The 19,690-nt window shown below is 42.2% G+C and overlaps 1 protein-coding gene across 1 annotated transcript in view; it reads left to right on the forward strand.

The window, feature by feature from the left end:
* CNTN4 (contactin 4) overlaps nucleotides 1-19,690 on the forward strand; it is a 119,464-nt gene that overhangs the window by 88,501 nt on the left and 11,273 nt on the right. The window contains exons 10-11 of the mRNA XM_075714550.1: nucleotides 15,526-15,701; nucleotides 18,162-18,279. Coding sequence (XP_075570665.1) covers nucleotides 15,526-15,701; nucleotides 18,162-18,279 — 294 coding nt within the window. The remainder of the gene's footprint in view (nucleotides 1-15,525; nucleotides 15,702-18,161; nucleotides 18,280-19,690) is intronic.

Here is a 19,690-nt window from a genome sequence, read left to right on the forward strand (position 1 = left end):
CTGACATAAAAAAAGGTTTGGAATAATTCTGTTAAAAGCTCAGCGCTTTCTTTTTGGGAATTTTCTTGTCCTTTCCCAAAAAAGCAAGAGGTTGAGGAGTTCTCAATCATCAATAGAAGATTGGGTTGTTTAGCTCATCCTTGCAGATCAAATCCATATATCAACTGAAAGAGGAGATGACCTATAGGTTAAATACAAACTCTTAATGAGATGAAAGCAGGTTAATTAACACTTTTCATCAACTTGCTTCAATTTATTTTAACATGATCTGTTTCAGAAAGGTTAAAATATTTTTCAGTTTTTGAATACAAATGAAAACCCAACATGGTTAAAATTAAACCATAGATCAAGGACTTCTGATAGATATTTTAATCAAAATAGGCATAGTGCATTTGATTATATGTGTATGTGTTTATGTATGTGATTGTATATAAAACATAAGCAACAAACTGTTTTATCCAATAGTTAATTTCATAAGTGAAGAAGACTAGCCAGAGCTTGTTAACTGGAAATTACTATCAGGCTGGGGACAGTTAGAAATTCATAAGAAAGGGAATATGTTCGACTTAACGTTTTCCACCCATTTCCCAAGCTGTTGCAGACGATTACTTTAGCTCTTGGAGAAGGGCTGCTGCGAGAAGTAGGAAAAGCTGGGGTCTGTAGGATGAGCCAGCATGGTACAACCCGGTTAACGAGGCGGTACAACTCCGTTAATGAAGCAGTACCGCCATGCAGAGCCAGAAGTGAGCTCAGGAGAGTAAATCGGTTGGAGGTAGTTGAGCTGATTGACCTCTCCCGTGCTGGGGGCTCTGGCAGTTGACACTTCATGCTGCTGGCTCTGCACACGTATGGGCTACTCAAGGAGAAAGGAGTCCAACTGGGCTTGGGTATAAGGGGCCATATCTCCGTTCCTGCAGCTTTGTGTGTCTTAGTGGAGTTACCAGGAATTTCTGGCAGTGGAAGGTCTGTCTTCTCGAGCTTTTAGTTTCATGGAGCTATTTAGGTTTCTAGAAAATGAAATATGACAGATGTACTGCTGTGGGCTGTAATCCCGTGTCTCTTCTTAGCTCAAGAAGATCTTGCATTCTGAGTCTACTAACATTATGAGTTTGGTCTTCAGCCTAAAGGAGGATACATACAGTTTGTCCTTTTCCAAAGCATGCTGTGGGATGAACTTCCAGACATGAGTTTCATGGGAATCCCACAAATCTTGGGTAAATTAGGGCCATACTCTAAGAGAAAACAATACAACAGAGAAGACTGAGATCATTGTAGCATATGGTCCTGTTGTGGAAGATGGGAGCAGGTCTTGTTGCTTCTCCCTTGTTCTCTCCACGCCAAAGTAATTCAGTCTGACTGTGCACTTAGGGATGGAGGAGATAATGATCTAAACATGACGCGCATTGAGAAAGTGACTGCCGATCTCCATTTCAGGTAAAGATGAAGGAAGCAGTGTGGGAGAGTAAAGGGGGAAAGTGATAATGACTCTCTTACCCTAAGAACTTCATGTCCTTGAAAACAGTGACTAAGACCAGACTGGCCTGAAGGCTATGTTTTTAACATCAAAGATACAGAGGAAGTGTTTAGAGAGTACATTTTCCGTCGTAGGAGGAAAAACTGTAACGGTGTGGAAGAAAAGAATCTGGGGCAGTACTTGGGGAAATATCACTCCTTTTGTGTATTTTCTCAGAAGCATTTTTGGAAGCAGCTTAGCAGAACCAAACTTCTGAGGTTTTGAGCTGTTACGACTTTTTCTCCCCAAGCCTAGCTGGATTGCAAACAGGTTACTCAAAGTTGCTTATCAGATAATACTAGCCAAGTGGCACATGGATAAAGGCTTGCAGTGATGGGTTTTGATACATCAGAGGGTAACTGAAGCACTGCTGGACGATGATGTGGTGGTTGCAATATTAGGGACTCCTGGGACCTGATCTTCCCCTCTTCTAATGCAACTTAAGTAAGATTATGGGCAATCCCATCAAAGTTAATGGGGAGACTAGAGTCCCTTGTCTTAATCCCAAAATCATGATGGCAGAGAGAATTTAATACCAGACACCACCAGAATAGGTTAAGTTCTAGGTGTACTGTATCCAAGTGCTCAAGCCAGTCATTTGGGAATACGACACGAATACGAATGTTCATGACTCAGGAGCACGTTGACTCTGAAATACAAGGAGGTTTTGCCACTGAATTGACTCGCCATGGCTTGGCTTGGTTTTCTCTGTCTCTCTCTGTCACACGCACATTTGGAATATGAATTTTGCTTTCACGATGTTTCAAGTTTTTAAGCGTATCGTGAAGAACTAGTGATGGAAGTTGTAGGTTTTAGTGCTGCGTTTTCTTTTAGCTACATTGTGAATATATCTCAATAATAATATTTATTAGAGTTTATTTAGAAAGTCAGCAGTATTTCACCACTGAAAATTTCAGTTCCTTTCGTGTCTTAAGTGCACAGTAGAAAGTCTCTGTAAAAATCCAAGCCTGAATCCATTAGTCCTGGTAACTAAACTATTTGGTGCAGTTGAAGATGAACATCATTCCCTGCAGCAGACAGCCACAAGTGGGAGTGTCAGGGAGAAATATTGTAGACCATGGCCGAAGCCCTCGCAAAGCTGTGTGCTCGGGGCCAAACTCGTCCGTCACTGAAACCAGGCTGAAAGGAGGGATGGTAGTGCTGACACGCTATTTGTTCCTCCTCTACGTGTGTCTTTGTAAGTTGGATCTTGATTCTTGTTTTGAAATTATTTACATCAGAAAAACTTGTGGCTAATTTGAAGTAAAATGCCATGTAACGGGAAAAATGTCAGGGACACTTTTTAATGATGCTCTGTGGTGAATATTTATTCATTAGCATAGGAGCTGGGGATTTTGAGCAAGTTATAATGACGGGATGGTCTTGCAGGTTGTTACTTTCATTTCACATGTGATCCTGCCTCCATCCTGCCATAACATCAGGAGCAGGGCTCAATCAACGAGAGAGCAAAACAGTAGCCTGTCCCTCAGAAGAAGGGTTTGCCTTCTCAGTGTGTCACTAATTAATTGGAACATGGAGACACGAGTCACTTCCTTGCAAGAGAGCGCAGGACATTGAGAGACATCTTGCCTTCACCAGGAAACAAATTAGATCTTTGTGGCCCGGAAAGTTTTTTTCAAGGCTTGTTTTGTTGGTTCTGTTCTTACTGTCGCTTGATCTGTTTGGAAATAGGTTTTTGGGCTTCAGTCTTGCCTGTGGTAGCATGGAAGTCTCAACAGGGTTTCCAGAAAAAGTTGATCTTAAATACAAATATCTGCTGTGCACAGTGGTATAAGATGACAAAGCAGTTTGTAATGAAGGTCTTATTTCCATTTTATAGGCTGGGCAAATAAGGCAGCAGAGACTTTTAATGACTTGCTCGAAGTCAGACAAAGTAAGGAGGAGAGCTCATTTTATTCCCTCTCACTCCGAGGTCTGTGCTCATGCTGGCCTTCACCCCACAGAGCAGCCTTGCTCTTCACTCCGTACTCTTCCCCCTCTTTCGCTTATCTAGTTCTCTTTTCAATGGAATTCCGTTAAGCTTAATCGTTCACATTTGGTTGGGATTCAAAGTCTAAATATTCAAACTAGTGTTTAACAGGCTGACCTCCCTGCTGTGCTTGCCCCTAGCAGGAGCCATGTGCAAGCCTGCGGGTCTGGGTACGCTCCCGCTGTGAATACCGCTAAAGAGAGCTGAAATTGCCCCCTCTCTCGTGCTTTTCCTCTCCCTGTTGCCTGACTCGGTTCTTTGGATGCTTGTAAATTCCTGAGGTTTCTAGCTGAGTTTGTATAGATGCTGTTGTGCTTTCTTCATTTGACTTAAACTTGCAGGTACTTTTTGATAATGTATATTTTCTACAAGTTGGCCTCAATAGACTTAAACTTTGCTGTTATTTATACGTACAACTTGAATAAGAATTCAGCATTATAATTATTAACTAGAGGCATTCATTTTCTATTTGAAATAACATTTTATTTAAACAACTACTTCAATTTTGTTTTAAAAGAATTTTAAATGGAAGAAAATTGGATGCTACCTATGACAGCAATATTTTTTTTTAAGTGTTTAGTTTATTAAAAAGTTTGACTTTTTAATTTGAGGTTGACCATTTGACCTGACCTGACAAGATTTTTTTGAAACTGAAGATAAATTATTAAAAGTTACTTGCATAATAGATCGCCCTACCTGCCTGCAGATTGTCATGCCTCGTCCTGCCCACTGCATAACAACTTCTTAATTATGTCTTGTTGTCTGGATGTCATTTCCTGAGGCACTAGAGAAATGCCCAGATTTCTTTTTAGTGTCGCTTGTAAATAGCTTGGGAATTTTAGATCTTTCTTTTGTGTGGTAGAGTCTTTTCTCTATGGGAGCTATTTGCAAGAACTTCTACTAATTATATTCTAATTATAAAATAGTAGGAGCAGATGCCGCTTTAGAGAAATACTTTGGTTGAAGGCATTCACGGGATGGATACAGCAACCCACCCAGCAGATAAGCCATTGTAATAACAGCAGGAGATAAACACTCCGTGGTGAAAATGGAGGTGGTCGTTTTTCCTAATGACAGACAGCCATGAGCTCCAGTGGGAAACTCTCTTACATTGTTCTTGGGTCTTTATATTGAGTTTTGTGTTCCAATGGAGATTCAAACTCTTTAGTAAACAAGTACATTTGGTACTTACTAAAATTAGTGAAACTTGATAGCCCACTTTCTGTCAAGATTTTTTTTTTTTTTTTTAGTCTGGCAAGAGGTGGAGGGAGGAAGGGCAAAAAGGAATCGTACATTAGAAATGAGGAAAGGTAGAATAAGGGAATAAGTCCTGATTGCTCATTAGAGCTCAGCAGCACAGACCCACCGAACCTGAGGGTTAAGGTACCTGGAAGCAGCCAGAGAACCTGCTGAACCGGAATGGGTTTATATTTTAAAAGTAGAGTTGAGAAGTGGTAAAACTGGTAAATGGCAGGAGTTTGACTTTGGAATTGTCCTCGGAGCTGTTTTCATTTAATAATGAGCATATATTCAGTAGGTCCCAGTTCTTTGCCAAGAAAGTCACAGTCGGAGGAAATCGAAGAAAATGATTTAGCAAGGACAAAACTCTCTTGTTCTTTTGTGGTCGTAAGAGTTTTCCCCATTCATGCAGGGTAACCCCTCAGGATACCTTGGCCAAACCAAGTTAACAATGGAAATATTCAGTATATTCTGCTGATGTGCAGCATAGGGCTCATAGTTTCAGATATAACTATTAGTACTGATACCTAAGTTATGTTTCTAAAGTGCTGGCCTTCATAAAGTCTCTCTGGTCACTGTCTGTAAGACAGGTCCTACAAGGGCCAAGCAATGAAGTTGGCAAAGCATGCAAAAAATTGCTACATGTTCTAAATTCCTTTTTTAATTGCAGCATGATCTTTAGCCCCATATGACAGAAGTAAAATCTTAGATCCAGTGCTGCTCTTATTCTGCAGCAAATTGAAATTCTCGGGAAAAGCAAGGCTAAAAATCCCTAAACCCAAATACAAAAGTGACTGGAGTAGGCCTTGACTCGACCAAATTAAAGTGAGGAGGTGCTTCCCTTTGGCTGGTTGTAATGCAGCTTAAGGGCAGTTGTGGGTCTGTATTTTTTACTGCAGCATGTGATAGCCAAAATCCCAACGTAAAGAAGGTAGTGCCTGAAGTAAGTTAGGGACATCCCTGAACATACACAGCCACACATGCATATTATAATGAAAATAAATTTACTTGAGGTTATATGTAGATATACACCAGAACAATACTGTGACATCCTCTACGTCTGTGCGTGTGTGCCTGGCTCTAAAGCAAGTATAGTCTGATTATAGTAGTAAGGGAATGTGTATTACTGAGAAATAATTGTGTTAATTTTGAGAACCAAGAGGTAACGTGTCTTCCTGTGAATTGCATTATTGTATAAAATAGTATTTATACAGATACCTGTATTGCAGCATGTGTGTGGGTTTTACTAACTCTGAGTAAATATATTGATATAGCAGTTTAGCACAAAGGTTTATTTTAACCAAGTGAAAACACATTGGACATGAAATAGAATAATCCTAAATTTGCCCGATTTCTTAGTATTAATGTAGTAGTAAAAACTTTTCCTGTTTTCAGAGGTATCGGTAGGTGCTCCCATGCAGTTCCCCTTACCGATACGAATGGTGGTGGCACTGCGTTCACACCAGGTACTTGGGAAGCTGAATATGTCTTGGGCTGCTTGATAAATGACATATATGCCCAGACTTGCTTATCCCAAGACATTCCTGACACCTACAAGCCTTGATCTGGGTGACATTAAGGATGGGTAAGGGAAACTGGAAAGTCCAGTTAGTGATTTTCGTGCTGTTCTGTAAGTTTGACAGCTCAAGAGGCATCTGTTCCTAATGACTCTTAATTAGGGATTTATTCTTGCATGTCAGCTAATTCCTGGTATCTTGGTCCTGATGAGGAGGGTGGAGATAATTGACATAGAACTTGGATAGGAAAGACCTAGAACACATACTGTACCATAAAAATACAAAGACTGTGCCAGTCACTTCATAATTTTGCAGTTTGAATGCCTGCATATCATATTATAGTTGCTCTGCTTCTCTTTGAAAAAATTTTATTTATGGTCATTACTATTCAAAACATATTTAAAAGCCCCATAAATCAACCGTCTCAGCAGGCTCAACTGTTCAAAGGGGCAAAATGCTGTTGGCCACTGTGAACACGGGCTGCACGGCAAACTCCATGGCGTTACATTTGCACAATTACCTGTGGCTTGTGTTACGAGGAGAATGGTGATTGATCCTTGAATGACTCGCAATTTATCAAAGATTAGATATGATTTCTCCTGTATCTGATTAACCTTCTCTGTAAGATAGCCGTCATTTTTGCAATGACAGTGGATCATTCTGTACTTGAAAAGATGGATATCAGCTAGTTGCAATCAATAGCCCACAAAAGGCGACACCTTGAATTCACTGGGTTATCTATAAAGTGTGTCAGGAACGGTTCAGTCGTTTGTCAGATACACCTGTTTCATTTAAGGCATCTCTGAAGTGAAGTGGCTTTTATTTTAGTCTGCAATGCAAAGCGAGAGGGAAGGGATGTTTGGGGTTTGTAGTGTAATCAGGCACTGTTGCATGCTGCTATAAAGAGCAAGTACAAATTTCTGTGAGTGACAGATTTGATTGTCATTTCCAGACCCCATTACATATGATTTTCTTTTGCACAGTTGTATGGAGAGAGCTTGATTTGGTAAGATTGCATTGCAGTAGGTAAAATGGAGGTTAAAATGAAGTATTGTGCCCTGTTGTTATTTAAGTAACACTCTCTGTACTCACCGTGGAGTGGATATATTTTCATATATTTTGTCTTTGAACTTGCTGTAATGGCACATCCCTCCCCAGTATCCTTTGAAGCAATTCAATTCTTAATGTGTTTTCAGATTTAAATTAACCTTCATTTATTATTCAGCCACACAAAGAATGCGTATTTGAGTATGCAGAAATGCAGTCCCTTGATGGACTGCCCGGTCCCTGTCTGGGAGGTGGGAGGCATTCATTCCTGGGAGGGAGACTCTTACATCAAGTTTAGACAGTTTTCAATCTGTGGGAAGCTCTTTTTCAATATCAGTTTAAGAAATACGTTAATAACTTGTACCTCGACTGCCGTTCAGCTCTGAACGAAGCCGAGAAGGAAACTGCCATTCTTGGAAGTGGATCTTCAGCAGCTAGATGGACAGGTTACTTAGGAGAGCAGTCACAAGGAACAACATCTAAACTCTCCTCTTAAAAAAAACCTTGCCCGCACTAACAGAAAACAGAGGCTGCCTGGAGAAAGGGCCAAATGCGACGTGCTGAAGCACCTATTTAAAAATAATTGCCTGTCCCCCACACCACTGTGGTTCTGATATGGCAAGATTTAAGCCAAGTAAACTGCAAGATAAGGATCCTCTTTCAGGGAAGCAATTTTAGCATGTCCTAAATGCCCAGCTCAACCGAGTGTATTGCTGAATCAGAGTCTCCGCTATTCCAGGAAAGGTCAAACGTTCCACCCCTCCTTTCCTTAATCCCCGTTAAATGCATGGCCATGTATCACTGCCTTCGTTGCCAAAGATCGGTGCTGCCTGATTACGTGGAAAGATCTAGACCACTAACCACGTATATTTCTAAAATCGGAAAAGTGACTTTAGTCCCAAGCCTAAATTCTGTTTTCTAAATGGATAGTAGCCCTTTCGCTTTTAATAAGATTACATTTTATTAGGCTGAGCTAGCACAGCACACACCAGAGGATACTGTAAGTGCTGCAGAATTTTCTGTTAAGAAATGTGCCTTATAAATCAGTTACTTGTCTTGCGAGAGCACATGTATAATAGCTGATTATATGGAACAGAAGAGTTACGTTGGCATAAGAAAGAGTCACGTGCCTGTTCCGGAAAGCATACATGTGACTGATCACAGCTCAAGTCTGTGATGTTGTAAAGGCCAAAATATCGTAAATAGTTGGCCTTTCCCCGTTTCTTTCTAATCTTAATTTTGGCCATGCCCCATAAAGTACTCAAACAATCTGTTAAGATAGCCGTAGTTTGCTATGCTGATTCATACTCTGTGTTTAGTTGTTCACCGGTTATTAATCTCTTTAGCTCGGGGTGGTATTTTCCTCTCTTCAGCATTTCTCATGGTGCCTGATGGTGCCCAGAGCACTAAGAGCTCCCAGAAGTTTAGCCAGTCATCAAGTCTCAGATGCTTTTGACTTTATGGTCTTGGATAAATGTTTCATTCGAAATAGAAGAGGAAGAAACATTAGAGCACATTTGAGTATTTATGTATTGGACTTTGATTCTTCAGTTGTTCATAGAAAACGGATGATTCTACTTCCAAGATTGATTTTTATCATCTCCAGACATGATTTGCCTTGAAATCAATACATTAATGTTAAATGTCATTGCAAATAGAGGACATTGATCTGCAATGCATTTATTAACTCCCTCTGATGAAAAAACAAAACGAAAACGGTAAACACGCTGGTATTCCAGAAAGAGAAAAAGTGAGTCCCAAATATTCAAGTGACGGTTTATCTACAAGAAAAAACTGTTTTAAAATCTTGTACGTGAAATGGTTTATGCAGATAAAGAAAAAATGTAGCTGGATCTTTAACATTGTAACACTAATGGCTGTTTAAGAGAATTAGGTAATTAGATGGTTAATCAAACTTGAAACTACTGCTTATCTGCCTAGGCCCACATAAGGAATATCAGCAACGTGAGTGAAAATTCAGCCCGAGGAAAAGCAGCGCTCTGTCCGTTCTGTCTCGCGTTGGATGCAGCCGCGTGTGCTTGGCATCGCTTGCCTTTGTCTTAGCTGCTTGTTTGAAGCATCTGGTAATTGAACATAAACTCTTGCACTTGAGCATTCATGCTTGAACCTGAAATTACCTTGTCAGCCGCACTGGCTTTCATTAAACAGCTAACAGATGCCCTGGCCTGCTCCTATCGCAATGCGTGATGCAGAGGCAAAGCCTCGTATGCTGAAATGGCTTTGGTCTAGATGGCCTCCTCTTGCCCAGCCTGGGATAAATGTCCTTCTCTCTGCATTCTGCCGCAGCCGCTCTGGCCATTACGCCTCTGAGCTGCTCGCTGCTGTTTAACTCAGCCGTGCCCTCTGAGCGCAATAGGTGGGATGCTAATATTTCTTAGGTACTTGAAGAAAATGTACATATCCCTCAGCAAAAACAAACACTGCTTTTTTTTTTTTTTTTCCATTTAAAGAACCAGACCGTGTTTCTTCTGTCTGTAAGCAGCTGTTGCAGTTTTCACTAGCTGATTTGTATCCATTTGCAACACTTTCCCCTCCAAAGCCATGAATATTTACAACAGACTTTTCCTATTTAGGCAAAAGAGTGAAGGGAAGGAATACTGCAGACCTTCAGTGGAGGATCTTTTACAGAATTTCCATTAGCTTCCATTAACCAAACCTAGCAGCATGAAAGTGCAAACAAATCTTGAATAAAGTGAAATGGGCAAGGCTGGAAGAAGAAAGGAAGGAAGGAGCTTTTGCAAGATCTTGGAAAAATTTCCCTTATAAGTAGAACAGTCTGAAGGCACCATTAAGTTTTGGGGGGGTGAAGTTCTGATTTCTTCAGTGTTTTACCCTGGGTAAATATGTCAAAGCCTGAGTATTCCCTTCTCTTCATTCTCCTTTGACCTCCTCCTCTATGCCAGGATAGATGTCTAAATAAGCATTTAGGTATTAGGTGCACAGGTTTCAGACACCAGCGCTGGAAATGCTGGCATTATCTCCTTTTTTTGAATCTGTCTCTGAGACGCTCAGTTCCACTGATTTGAGGCCAACAACAGGAGCTGTATCTCCTGAGCATGTTACAGTTCAATCTTTTATTATAGTAAAATACTCTGTATTCCTTCAGCAGCCAGGGCTGGCAAAGCATATCTCATTGTTTACTAAGCACTTTGCTGTCCTTAAATGAAAGGCACTGCGGTTATTAGCATCACTGAATCCCTTCTCTGCAGAGCAGAGCACACAGCCTCCGCAGCCGAGCCAAACTGGGAAGGAGCACGTTTGGAAGCGGGATGCCAAGCAGCCATCTAAGGCAGAAAGGTCTGCCTGTCTCCAGGTGGAAAACCCCCCCCGGTCAGTTGAAATCTTGCTGATGGGCACGATATATGCGACATCGCTTCTTGCTTTGCCCTGGTCCTCTTGGATCATTCGAAAGATATCCGCATGCTCTGGACTGACCTTTTTTTTTTTTTTTTTAAGGAAAAAAAAAAAGCATTATCTCTGCGTGTCGGTCTCTGATGCATTTTATGTCACTTACGCCATGCCACTGTGGATTGTGTCCCGCTGCGTCACGTCCTCCAGATCAATATGACACAACATAGCGCCGCGTGAGCTACAACAAGCAAACGCAGCGATGCAAAGCTGTTTACCCTAAACAAGTCATCCTTCCTAATGGACACCCAATCAATAGAAAATCAGGGTGGGATGGTTTCTTTTCAGATTGGATAATTGTTACCCTCAGACCGTACCGGCGACGTCTGCAGCCTGCTGGTCTGCAGCTTGGAAATGCATCACAGCTTCCCGAAATGAGACGCGAAACGCAGGCGGCACTAACAGCTAATGACAGGTTCCCTTTAGCAGGGGACAAGGGACAAAGCGAAGCAATTACAGCTTTCCTGCAGATGGGAAGTGCTGCTCGGCTCCGTTTCCTAATAAACTGAAAGCTAGCAAGAAAACTTTGTTAAGATATCTTGTGATATAAGCCAAGTACGTTGAATCAGTCACAAATACACCGAATTCTCTGCAATATGCTGCAGCAATAAAACTAAGGGGTGTAACGCAGGACAAAAACAGGTAAGAAAAGCTCGGGTAGCCTCCGCGCACCCCAGTCGGGAGGCCGGGGCCGGTGGCGGAGGCGTCCAGAGCTGTCCCGGTGTAGCCGCGCGGGCTTGCTCCAGCTGAGGACCATCCCTGTGAGCTTTCACGCCGCTCAAACCATCTCAGCTCTGACGACAAGCTGCAAGCTGAGCCACTCCGTGAGCTGCCAGCCTGGCTGGCGTGCAAGGAAAACTGCACGTAAAACAAAACAGTGCCGTTTCCGTCATGCGGAAAGCGTGCTCCTGAAAATGCCGGCATGAATGGAAGGCTGAGGGAGCTTCCCCGCTTCCCTGAACCTTCAGTGACACCTACAGACAAGCAGAAACGGGTCTGCAGAGGGTACGTCCCGGCACCCTCCCAAGGCCGTGCGGGAAAGGTCTCCTCTTTCTCTCTAGCAAAGCCAAGCCCAGGCCAATGTAAACTCACTCACGTACGCTGTCGCTGCATTTCCTATACCTACAGGACACCTACTGAGTATGTTTGCCTGCATAATGTCATTATTTTTTTCCCTGTTTCCCATTTGAGACCAAAAACCAGATTATTTTACCTCCTGATGACAGGGATTTCCATCCCCTGAGAGCGTTCCCGCTGGCATGCACTATTCACTTCTCCTCTAAAAACTTCTCAGTAATGCCAGGGGAACTTTCTAGGAAGTGTCCTGGAACAATTTTGCTTGCTTTTTGTCTGTTCTTTCTGCAGGAGAGCTGGGAAGTGCCGGGCGCTGCTTCCCTCTGTAGAGGGCTCAGAAACCTGCAGGCAGCTGTAGGGGGTGATGCCACTAACAGGAATTCTTACCCCTTAATTGCAACTGAATCTTTCAGCCTTATTTTCAGAACTATCTCAAAATGCACCAAAGCTGAATATCATCTCAAAATATTGCCAGAATCACAATTTTTTTTTTTTTTAAATTAACTGTCCTTGGCAATAGTGCCGTTACTGAGCAAAGACATATAAGGGAAATAACCTGTGCTTAGGGGGGACAGGACAGTCACAGAGCATTAAGACCAGCTCTCCCGTATTGTCTGGCTCCCTGGTTTGCCTCTCTTGCCTTGCAATGGGCAATAAATAAAAAAAAATAGCTGGGTCAGGAAAAAAACAATCCTTTTTTTTTTATTTTTGACTTGGATGCTAACCAATACGATTTTGGTATCATGAAAGCACTCGCCACGATTTAAAAAGTGCCTGATGTTACAGGTTTTGCAAATGCAAATGTAATAATTTTGATTACCACTTGGCTGCGTGTCGCCGAGGTGTGCCTACACTCGGCTGCCCTCAGTTGGCTTCTGCGTAACATTTTCCATTTGCTGCTCTGCTAGGGCTGTTAAAGAGGGGGAGGGGGTGTTTTTGTTTTGCAGCTTTCCCAGTCCTTGAGAAGAGATGGGTAAGCATTCTCCTTGGGGTGATTTGTTAAATACATTGCTGGGGCTCGCGCTCCCGCTGAGCACGGCTTGGGTCAGAGCCCTCCCTGCGCGTCGTTTGTCACCAGGCTGTGTCAGCCGTTCCCGTAACGTGCCGTGCTTAGCTGTTAGATTGCAATGCTTCTTGACGTGATGGGATCGAAACCTGGGGGCCTGATTTTTGGAGGCACCAGCCACTTGCAGTTCCTACGATGTCCACAGGAGCTGTGCTAAGCTGCTCTGGAAAGCAGGTTGTTAGCAAACACCCCTGTTTCACTCTTTATATGTTTATAAACTGTATGCATTGCAGCAGGAAGAATTGGATTTATGGCGTGGACTTCTCGCCTCTTGCAGAAAGTGCCGTGGGGGGCGAGGGTTAGCTACAGCAAAACCTCGGTGCTGCCACTTGTTAAGGACCACGGCTTACGCGGATCATTACGGGACTCATGTAGGAGAACTCAGGGCTTTGTGGGAGGCACCCATTTCATCTCGGAGTCAAGTCCTTCATAAATATTTCATACGGGCTTTGAGCAGGGCAGCAGATGAATTTCTGGTGCTGAAAGGCATTTCAGTAAGCGAGTCTGTGCCTGAGCCCCACTGCAGGTGCGGGCATTTCTGTAGCATCCTTGGGATGCTCCAGGTCGTCCTGAGTTTCAGTAGTAGCAGTCCCAAGTGACTGTAAAATCCTAATGCATCAGTTATAATCAAAAACAAATTCATAACTCTAGGCAAGAATTAAATATTATTATAGTAACTTGCACTTATACTGCTTTTCTCTTGCAAAACTTAAAATGTTTTATTTTTATTAATTAGTTAAGCCTCGTAACACCTACTGTGGTTCTGCTAAGAGTTACTCGGTTTTGTTAGAAGTGAAACCAAAGTTCAGATGGATTAAATTTGTTGAAGGTAATACAGCCCAGTCCCTGAGGACTTGATCTGAAGCCTATTCAAGTCAGTGACGAAATCTTTTTCACTACCTCCTGTGCACTTTTGGTAAGGTCTTTGAAAACCCAGGAACAGCTTCGCATCCCCTGAATTTCAGTGAGTAGTTCTGCCCAGTACATATTTTTGTTGCTGTATCCTTATTATTTTTGCAGAGAATTAAGCAGTCGGCCAATAGTCCCTGGAAAAAGAAGTTAAGATTTTGGTTTCATATAGCAGAGAATGAATAATGCCTGTAGTATTTTAGCATGACAGCTGTGCAGAATAGACTTTTGGAATAAGCAAAAATATCTATCTGTATATGATTTTCAGACTTTTGGTCTTATTGTTAAGCAATATTTTTTCTCCTTTTCATTTCCTCTGAGGCCCTGGAGAAAAAAAAAAATATGGCATTTTTGTCAACAGAAATGAGAGACAAATGCTAACGTTAGAGGCAGAGGGAATTCACGGGCACAGATGAGGAGCTGAAGTCTGCATAATGTGTCATGGCTCATCTTTCTGTGCCACCATTTTGTTCATACTGCACCACTAAAGTGAAAAATAGACAATTAAACCAGTGGTAAAGGATCCATGTGAACTCCAGCTGTGAATAAGGGATTAGTCCCAAAGCTCAAGGTGGAGCTGGTACGTGCTGCTGCACATATTTACCAGACAGAACTTGCTACACCACAGATATCCGCCGGTTTTGGGGCTTTCCTTTGCAAATGTCGTGTTTAGGACAATGCGCTTTCTCACCTTTCTTCTGCTTCACCTCCCCAAAATATTTGCTCAGTTCTTGCTCACCATCACAGGTTTGTTATGGCAGGACCCCTCTTGATCATCTACCAAAGGTCATCTACCAAGGGTCAGTGACATCTCATGTAGGACCACAGAGGTCCTAAAAAGTGAGTCTGTCTGACCTACTGCCTGACCCAAAGCAGCTGCCCGTCAGGCAGAGGAGTCACTACAACCCAGAGCCACGTCTTACCCCAAAACCCCTCTGTCTGACATTACTACAGGACTTGGCTTATTGGGGCAGAGTTTTGGTTTCCATGGTGTGAAAGGTTTGGTTGGTACCACTCATTGTTTATACTTCTTCATTGTGTGGGCCCTCCTCACGCGAAGAAAACTACCTGGATTTAAAATGTAAACCCATCCATCAGACAAAGAACTTGGCCAGTATTCTAAACACGAAGTTGTCAATAAACACAACATGCAACAATAATGTTCGTCTAATCTTTCCCTTTCCAGGTACGAGCAGATAACACTCATGTTTTTAATACACCCTTCTTCCAGTTTTGGAGATTTTACATTGAGAGAGTTTTCTCAAGGCAGCATTTAATTTAGGAACCACAAAATAGGGGTTTTTTTATAGCCATGGTGAGCAGTGTATGACTGTCAAACTAATCTTTGAAGTAAAAAGATTCGAATAGAATAATCTCTGATCCCCAAGCTTTTTCAAAAATTTTAACCAAGCCTTTCAGATCTGCCACACTCTTTTCCAGTCTTTTCTTTTCTCCTTGTTCATCAGGATGGTGGCTGGAAGAGGATTCTGGATGATTTATTAATGATGTTTCAATCCAACAAAAAGAGAAAGGTATCGGAGGGTGAAATCAAAGGTGTGATAATTCACTTGTTGCATTAAGGATCTTCCTAAGTGATCACTGAAAATTTTTCAAGTTCTGGTGGCAATGCTGCGCTTGTGGTAGACTGCTTAGGATCTTTTTCAGCTCTGCATCTCCCTCCATTTCTCAGGGCAGGATTAATGCTTTTTTTTCCCCCCTTTGTTTTCTTTGTTGTTTGTAGATCCAACCCGGGTTATGGTGTCGCCTTTCAGCATGGATGTCACTGTTGGAGAAAGCATTGTCTTGCCTTGTCAGGTATCTCACGATCACTCGCTAGATATCATGTTTACCTGGTCATTTAATGGACACCTGATAGACTTTGAAAAAGATGGGGATCACTTTGAAAGAGTTGGAGGGGTAAGTATTAATACCGAAGTAATCTCCTCACAGTAATAAAAGTAGGTAACAGAAAAGGGCTACTAATGGAAGGAATAGATTTGACTAAGTTCATAGTAGGAGACGTTATCTTATGTCTTGTCGGCTGAGAAGGTGAACATTGCCAATACACTACTTCGTTATAGTTGGTGTAGAATTGTCATAATTGCTTAATGACATGACTTAAATCTGCTCGCATAAATGATGTGTTCACATTGCAGTGGGATGTATGTCAGAAGACCTACAATATGTTTTCTCATTGCAATAAAATGCCTTCTCATTCAAGGAAGAAGTCCATAGTAGTTTTTCTCTGACTGTAACAGTAAAAGAAGTGTAAAATATAACAGTTGTAGAACTTTGTATTTATACAGAATGTTGGCACGTTTATCTGTCTCAGTCTGCGTCCTCCTCTTGTGACCACACGCTTAGAATAAGTTATTTTTCCTCTACACGAAAGAACCTGCGTAGTATTATAAACATCACCGACCATCGGAGATGACATTTCGTGTCGGTGTCATGTCAGTGCATGTCAGTGCATGTTTCCTGGCAATGTCACGTTGGTATCTTTGGGTTGTTTGTTCCTTTGTTTATGGGAAATGCAGTCAGTACCCACTGACAATGCCAAGTCTTGCACCGTCCAGAGAGTTGTTTATTTGAAGGTTGAAAAAATCATGTTCATGGAAGTCCAGTGGCTAGGAGAAGCCAGGTGTGAAATGATGGTTAGACTGCCCATTAAATACAGCCCTAGCCGCTGCTGTCGCTCAAGACCATGATCAAATGGCAGGTACGGGAAAGAAAAGGTAGTGAAAGTAGGAATTACTTTCCTTCGTTAGGAGAGGAGAAAATCTGCTTGGGTCATTTGCCATTTTCTGCCTCTCCGGGCAGGTTTAGGACTGGAGAGCCCACAGCAAGGCGAGGGTGCCCGTGATGGTCCTTCCCTGCTTGATTTTCTCTGGTTTTACCTCAGTTGTAACAGGCAGGTTGTTTCAGCTTTCCTAGTAGGTTTAGATTTCCTGAAGATGTTGTGGCATGAATTTTGGGAATCGGAGAGGGTCAGTGCTGTAGGAGGTACCTCAGGACGCTGTCTATGAGAAGGGGGGGTTCACATGAGGAGGTACCACGTCTGTCAGACCTGCCCCAGCTTCTCATGCCATTCTTCTGGCTAAAAATAATTTCCAAATAATTTTTACTGAAAGAGGAGCAGCAATTTCACAGGCTATGTCTGTAAGATGGATAAAAAGTTTGGTTTCCTTTGTAACCATAACATTTTCCTTCACAGTTCAGATTTCATCTAATTTAGCCTCTTGTGTATTAGGCAGGAGTTGGGGAGTTTGATTTCTAATGTATTTGCAATTTAAAAATGTTTTCTCGTCCTCCCTGATGAATTTTTTTCCACTTTTATTGGGTGAAGGTAGCAAGAAAAAGAAGGAAAGAAATGCAACAAACTTTCAGCAGCGGGAGAAAACTAGAAAGGGTTTTGCATGTTGCTCTCAGGGAGGTTTTAGAGAGACACATGCTCCGCTGGGTTTCAGGCAGGCCGGCAGTCTGTGTTTACAATCTGTCAGGAGTGAAATTTAATGCTGAAAGGAAAAGGAAATACAATTTACAAGCCTTGCTGTTATCCCTAAAAAAAATCATTAGAAGATGCACTTAAAGATTGATGCCTAGGGCACCCAGCAGCAGCGACAGCTCTTCCCGTTGACTGCGCCTGATTGGCTTGCAAAGCTAAAATTACAAACTTTATTAATATTCTTCAGCCAGAAAGCCACAATAACAAGATTACCCTGAGATTTCTAATGTATCGAATGCTTTGTGTCTGGAGAAGAATTTAGAGAGAGTTTTCAGCTTCCTATACATACAGAAACCTAATTAGTTCTATTCAACAGTTAATCAGACATGCACTTGGCATTTGGAAAACAAATTACCGCTGTTAGGTGATGCAAGATTTCCTTGGAGAGCGCTGTTCTCATGATCTTTAGCACAAAAACGCCAGGCAATCAAAATGCTGGCCGTAATACAAAGCTGTGAAACTATTGCAGTTGTCTCATAATTTGGGCTGGTTTTCACTTATGAAATAGATGTAGACGTAACCTGGGCATCTGAATGCCAGAGAGGCTATAAATCGGATATCCAGAGAGGTAAAGGAGGAATTGGAGCGAACCTGCCCTACGTAAGCTTTGTCACATTGTTTTAATGGGGAAACTGCTTAACAGACCCAAACCAGGCTCCCCTGCCCCTTGTAGGAGCCATAATTTTAGGAACACTCCCACTCTTATCTTCAAGGCAGACTCACATAATTTTAATAGGCCACGGCTTGCATTACTAATGTTTTCATCAGCCAGTGTAAAGTAAATCCATTAGTCACAGTGTCCTTTATGTGATAATGATGTTTAGCGCTCATTAAAAAGTAATTGTAACCACTTTTCCCTACTTTATCAGCAGGATTCAGCTGGTGATTTGATGATCAGAAGCATCCAGCTGAAGCATGCTGGGAAATATGTCTGCATGGTGCAAACAAGTGTGGACAAGCTATCGGCTGCTGCAGACCTGATTGTAAGAGGTATTTGAATTTTGCTACTGTTGTTGTAAAATTTCTTTTTTTTTTTTTCCCCCCCCATCTTCTGCTGCCGGTAAGACAACTCCTGGGCTTGGAGATGTTCATTGGGATCCCAGCATCTTGTAAGGGATCTAAGAAATAAGCTCTAAGTACACGCTGGGGTTCACAGTACGTTTTCAAACAGTGCATATAAAGATTCTTTCATATATACATACTCCTACAACAGACACACAGCACAGATAAACACGCTAGTACGTGTTCGTGTCCTGAATGCAAAACTTGCACCGACTGAGCTCATTTATTTGATGAACTGTGCAGCAGAAACAGTATCCAGCTTATTCACTGCATTTCTGCCCAGCAATATTGTTCCATTTCTGGAATAAACGTGATTTAGTAACTTCACTGATATTTCAAGATCTATTCATTACGATACACAGGTGATTTGTAAGTATGACTTCAACAGAGATTCAATTAGTTAACCTGAGTCTGGATCCTTACAATAAATAGGATATATATTTTCCTGCTCGTTAGCTTTGAGGAAAGCAAACTTTGGTGCTGCTCTGTACCTGCTATCCCTCAGTTCTTGTAGACCCCAGCAAAATCATAGTTTGCGTGTTCTCCATGTAACATAAGTTCTCGGGCAACTCAGTGAAAGGAGGAGACCGTGAAAAAGAAACAAGAAATAAGAATGCCAGAGTAACAGTGTGCGAGATTAGGCCCTGAACTTCCACTGAGAAATGTGCCCTTGCCCGTAGCTGGGCATTTCTGTTATCCTCAGACTATCGTTATGCTTTTTACCGCGCTTCCCCCGTAGGAGCACGAATGCAGGCGTTCTTAGCCATGCGCTGTACGAAGAGCTGGGCCCCTGGAAGCAGCAAAACCGCTGCTCTCCTCCCCAGAAGGTTGCTCCCCAGTACACCGACTCTCCGGTTTTTGCTGCAACATGATTTCAGACGAATTTTTTTTCTTTTTGCACAAACATTTCAAAACAGCCGGCTGATGGGCGCCTCGGTTAGGTAATTTCCTTAGGGCTGACTCTGTAAACAAACAGGAGGAACATTACGTTCTCACAAGAAAATGACCCTTGATGGTGGTGAAAACACTGATCTTGTTGCTCCCTAAAAACATCAACAGGGACATCTCCATCCAGGCCAGTGGTTCCACGGCTGCGCCGAGAGTTGTGCTGTACCGTCTCACCGACTGCATAAAAATTGGGAAATATCCCTGGGCTGTAAGACTGGAGGGGAAGGTGACTAGCTGGTGCATAAATAGAGCCTTCAGCATAATTTTGAGAAGTTTTTTTAAATATTGGGTTATGTCAGAATAGTAAGAGATTAGATACTAGAATAAAAATCAATTATTTATGTCAGAGAATATCAAACAAGAGCGTACAGGAGTAACCCCTGGCACTGGT

Source organism: Pelecanus crispus, chromosome 7, assembly GCF_030463565.1.
Source record: "Pelecanus crispus isolate bPelCri1 chromosome 7, bPelCri1.pri, whole genome shotgun sequence".
Classification (NCBI taxonomy): domain Eukaryota; kingdom Metazoa; phylum Chordata; class Aves; order Pelecaniformes; family Pelecanidae; genus Pelecanus; species Pelecanus crispus.